The sequence below is a fragment of the Triticum aestivum genome, chromosome 5D, assembly GCF_018294505.1.
Source record: "Triticum aestivum cultivar Chinese Spring chromosome 5D, IWGSC CS RefSeq v2.1, whole genome shotgun sequence".
Taxonomy (NCBI): domain Eukaryota; kingdom Viridiplantae; phylum Streptophyta; class Magnoliopsida; order Poales; family Poaceae; genus Triticum; species Triticum aestivum.
The window spans coordinates 481438704-481443493 of NC_057808.1; the positions used below are offsets into that span (position 1 = coordinate 481438704).

The 4790-nt window shown below is 49.2% G+C and overlaps 1 protein-coding gene across 1 annotated transcript; it reads right to left on the reverse strand.

Moving 5' to 3' along the window:
* Nucleotides 1–1437: 1437 nt before the first annotated feature.
* LOC123125613 (zealexin A1 synthase) lies at nucleotides 1438–3317 on the reverse strand. Its single transcript, XM_044546088.1, has 2 exons — nucleotides 2315–3317; nucleotides 1438–2223 (listed from the first exon to the last, which is right to left on the reverse strand). The coding sequence occupies exons 1-2, from the start codon at nucleotides 3245–3247 to the stop codon at nucleotides 1609–1611; spliced, it is 1548 nt and encodes a 515-aa protein (XP_044402023.1). The 5' UTR covers nucleotides 3248–3317; the 3' UTR covers nucleotides 1438–1608.
* Between the last annotated feature and the right edge of the window lie 1473 nt (nucleotides 3318–4790).

Genomic DNA, 4790 nt, shown 5'->3' on the forward strand with positions numbered 1-4790 from the left:
AAGGCTACCGAAGCATGACGGTACAACCACGTCATGTCCTATGACTTCCTCTTTTGACGAAACTTTCCTGTGACTTCCTCTACGATGACAACGATGACATCTCCTCTCATTGCAAAGAAATGTGACAAAAACATCCCAACATGTTGCCTTGGCCTTACAGCCTCACCATTCGGCTTTGTAGCCTAGGTTACCCTATCTTGCTGTGTCGTGAAACTGACTTAAAGAATCATCGTTCCAGCTTATTTGCCCCGGTCAACCCCACCTTCTAGTGTCACGTGTCCCGACATAGTTCCATCACGGCTCCAGCTTATAGCATCCTTGGTTCAGTCGTCCTGCCTTACATTACCATACATGCAGGCTTGCAGCATCCACCCCCCCCCCCCACCCTTTGTTTTGTCGTGATTCTTGACTTGCAACATACCGGCCCGTACTTACCAATGTTGCAATCGGCTTTGCTGCGGCGAACGCCCCCTCGACTTGCAGCTGAGAAACATGATTGATAATGACCCTTACACATTCTACATAAGTCAAACAATCGAAATAATAACAAATATAACATCAGCATCCAAATGTCCTTGCAAATTCTTTACTACTAGTTGAAGTCAATCCATTGCTTCAATCTCCACGTATATCCTTAGATGGAACATAAATATTGTTATCATCGTGTGCCCATCCCAATCGCCAAGATACCAATCATTCACTCTGTTGCACCGATCTGTTTTCTTCTAGCACTGAGAAAACACCATTATGGTAAAGAATGGCTGGGGTTCCTATCCAACCAAATGTATTAGCCATCCTATTGACCATGTAGCAACAATTTGATTATCAGGCCAGCCAAAAAATAGTTGATTATCCGAGATATCTATCCAGGTTTCTTTGATTCAAAGGGATTTTATAGCATTTCCAGGAGATTCTGTGAATTTTAATGCTCATTTGGTTAGTAAGATTGTGAACTATAGAAACTTGTCCTCTTGTCTATGCTGCATGTAAGGAAAATTTCCATGGGACAAATCTCATGTGGTGCAACAAAAATTCCTATTCAATGTTTTTGTGTTTTCAGTTCCTCCGGAATTCAACAAGGTATGTGTGATTTGAATCCTATTTATTTTCTGTTCTCACGTTTTTAGCATCCTGCAAACCAAAGAGGCCCATATTTTTAGTTTTGAATAGTTGAGTCATAGGACGTGAGGACTAAACAGTTCCATCTGGTTGTTTGGTTGATGCAATGGTTGAGATCAAAGGGATTAACCGGAAGTCCACTTTATTATAGTCAAATCATGAAAATCGGCTTACCGGGCTCAGCATAAACTAATATAAAATGCATGACAAATTTTAAGAGGCGGGTTTATTTTATTTCATATTGTATCTCAAATGAGTCCATATACATACACAAACTTTTGATGCGCTTTGCACGTATGGACATGGTAGTTGTACTTGTGGATAAAATAGAGATCGACAAAATTACTAAATAACACTCAATGAGTTAATACAAATTATAATATACAATGACATATTTCGACAAAGTACAGTGTAACATATACAGTGAAAAAGTACACTCTCTCAATCTCTGCAGCCAAAGATGCACACATCAATTAGTAAACCAACATACTAAGGCACAAAAACGGTAGCTTCCAACAAGAGGTTAGTCTTCCGACGCGCCGTGATCCCATATGCCTCGGTCATATCAAGCTTCTCCGGGCTCGCGCCATCGGGGAGCCTCCAGTCGAAGTGATAGAGAAGACTCGCGAGAGCAATCTCCATGTTGGACACACCAAACATCATACCAGGGCACATCCTCCGACCGGCGCCACCAGGGAGGAACCTGAAGTTGGTACCACCATAGTCCACCTTCTGGACCTCGAACCTCTCCGGCTTGAACTTGCTCGCGTCGGTCCAGCTCTTCTCGTCCCTGTCGATGGCCCACACGTTTGCGAACACGGTGGTGCCTGGAGGCACGTCGTAACCCATGATTTTTTTCTGTTCCGTGCACAGCCTCGGGAGGAGCAACGGCACCGGAGGGTGCAACCTGAATGTCTCCTTGATGACCATCTGGAGGTAGTGGAGCTGGCCGTCGATGTCCGCCTCGGCCACCTTGGTCTTGCCTTGGAGCACTCGCCGCACTTCAGACTGTGCGATGGCCATTGTCCGTGGGTTCCTGATAAGCTCCGACATGGCCCAGACGGTGGTCGTCGCCGTCGTCTCTGATCCGGCGGAGAAAATATCCTGAAGACAAAAATTGCAACACTTAATACTCTGCAGCGCGGGAAGGAGGACGCATGGTAGAGATGGTGGTGGTCACTGGTGAGTGACTTACGAACAAGACGCCGTTGACATTCTCATTCGTGAGGGTGATGCCGCCCATCCCACCGTCCCTCTGGAACCGCAGTAGGGTGGTGAGGATGTCCTCGTTCTCATGGCCGGCGCCGGCGCCAGCGGCTTCCTCACTCTCCATCGCCCTCTTGTGGTCCTCGACCATGGCGTCCAAGATGGACTGGATCCTCTCGCGCACCTCCCATGCCGCCCTCACGGACCCGCCGCCAAGCACCCGTGCCAGGCGCGACGTCGGGAACAAGTCGGTCAGGTTGAACCCAGACAAGACGTCCAGTCCCTTGTCCAGCTCCTCCAGGTACAGCGCCCGCTGCTGGCACCGGTCGCCGACGGAGACCCTCATGATGACGTCGTTCATCATCACCTTCACCCTCTCGCTGACGTTCACGGTGGCGCCGGCGTCACCGACGGACCTCACGAGCCTCGCCGCCTCCCCCTCCCGGATGGGGCGGAAGGAGCGGACGCGCCTCGGGCTGAGCAGCTCCACGGTGCACAGCTTCCGGGCGGTCTTCCAGTGCCGGCTGTCGAGGCGCGCGAAGGAGATGTTCTGGCCGCCGTAGGTGAGGACGTCCGCGGTGGCGTACACGGGCCGGTTGGCGAAGGCGGCGTCGTGGACCTTCATCACCTCCCTTGCCGCCTCCTCGGAGGAGAGCACCAGCGTCGGGACGTGGCCGAGGCGTAGGAGCATGACGGGGCCATGCCGCCGGGCGAGACTGCGCATGGCCTGGTGCGGCAGGGCGCCCAGCAGGAAGTGCATGTGGCCGATCACCGGCAGCGCCCATGGGCCCGGAGGCAGGTTCAGACGGCCGGCAGAGGCTGGTCTGACTCTGATCTTGAGCTTGAGCTTGAGGACTATGGTGACGACAAGGACGCAGAGTAAAGTGTAGCAGGCGAGCTGAAGGGGAGTGGTTTCTGCCATTGGAGCTAGCTCATCGAGCGTAGGTGTAAAGATTGGAAAATCCAGCTTAGCTATATAGGACTTGAACCAGGTGAGTTGTAAATAAATCGAGAGTCCATGGAATGCTAGACCTACGGATAAGTCTACCAGCAGTGCTACGCAGCCGATGACTCTGCGGCCGATGCATGGACGACACTGTCTAATAATCCTTAGATTAAATCCCTCCATACCTCTGCAACGTCAGATCCCATCATCTTCCAGCTGCCGTGCATAAAAGGTTTGTGCAAGTCTACGAAACCTTACGCACACTAACCCCTTTTTTTCTTTATCTACTACTGATGATTTTCAGGGTGGGTGGGCTGACCCTCCACCTTAATCCAATCAAACATAGCCAAATCAGTTCAGCGCGTAAACATACGTAAAGTTTTACGTGGATGTAGCATTACTCTGACACAAATGGTCCAGAGTAATGCTACATCTACAAAGGTTTACTTAAAAAATCTACGTACAAACTGATGTGAAGGATTGTGATTGGTAATAGAGAGACGAAGGGGTCAGGGGAAGAGAGAGTTAGTTTGAAAGGTTAAGAAAACCTTTGTAGTTCTAGCATTATTGGTCCATAAATAAGTCGGAGGCACATATGTTTTGGTGTGCTCGGCAAAGAAGGCATACATCGCAACAAAATCAACATATGAAGCGTGGAATAAAAGCAGAGAAACAGGGGAGGCAAAGAATGACGGGAAACTGAGAAACCCGAGCTAGATAGATACACAAAAGAGCAAAATCCAAATGCACGTGAATACTAGTACATGGGTGCGGCTGCGGATTTGCAAGGCAGCAGTCTAGGGCCGATGCATAACAGAAAAGCATTTCTCCAAGATGCACTTAACAAACCGAGAGTCCATGGAGTGTACACAAGCGACAGAAATTGGTACCATGAAAGACACGCACGAACTAACGTACGATCATGTCTGGCATTTGGTACTGACTACCGAGTGCAGGAACGAACCTTTTATATTGCTTCGCCTTGCTGTGTGGAATTGGCAATTAGTGAATCATGGAGCTGGCGCATCTATGAAAGAGATCAATTATGTCGCATCATACTGGGAAATGAAACAGAGATGGACAGGACAAGAAGAAACGGGACGGCATCCAGAAGTTTTGCGTTCCCCGTTGGTGAGCGCTGAACAGCATCTCAGTTAGAGAAGGGGATATCATCAGCCTCTGCATCAAATATGTATCTACTAGTTATTTTTATTGCATTTTTAGCCACATGATTGGTGATGTATCTACTAGTTATTTTTATTGCATTTTTAGCCACATGATTGGTGATGTATCACCATCATCACGCCGTCGTGCTGACGGAACTCTCCTGCGAAGCTCTGCTGGATCGTGAGTTCGTGGGACGTCACTGAGTTGAACGTGTGTAGAACTCGGAGGTGCCGTGTGTTCGGTACTTGGATCGGTCGGATCGTGAAGACGTACGACTACATCAACCGCGTTGTCATAACGCTTCCGCTTACGGTCTACGAGGGTACGTGGACGACACTCTCCCCTCTCGTTG

Excerpts from the sequence above, each read along its gene's own strand:
- LOC123125613 (XM_044546088.1), bottom strand. The coding sequence starts at position 3,247 with ATGGCAGAAACCACTCCCCTTCAGCTCGCCTGCTACACTTTACTCTGC. Across the intron at positions 2,224-2,314 it reads ATGTCAACGGCGTCTTGTTC|GATATTTTCTCCGCCGGATC; the intron begins GTAAGTCACTCA and ends TTTTGTCTTCAG.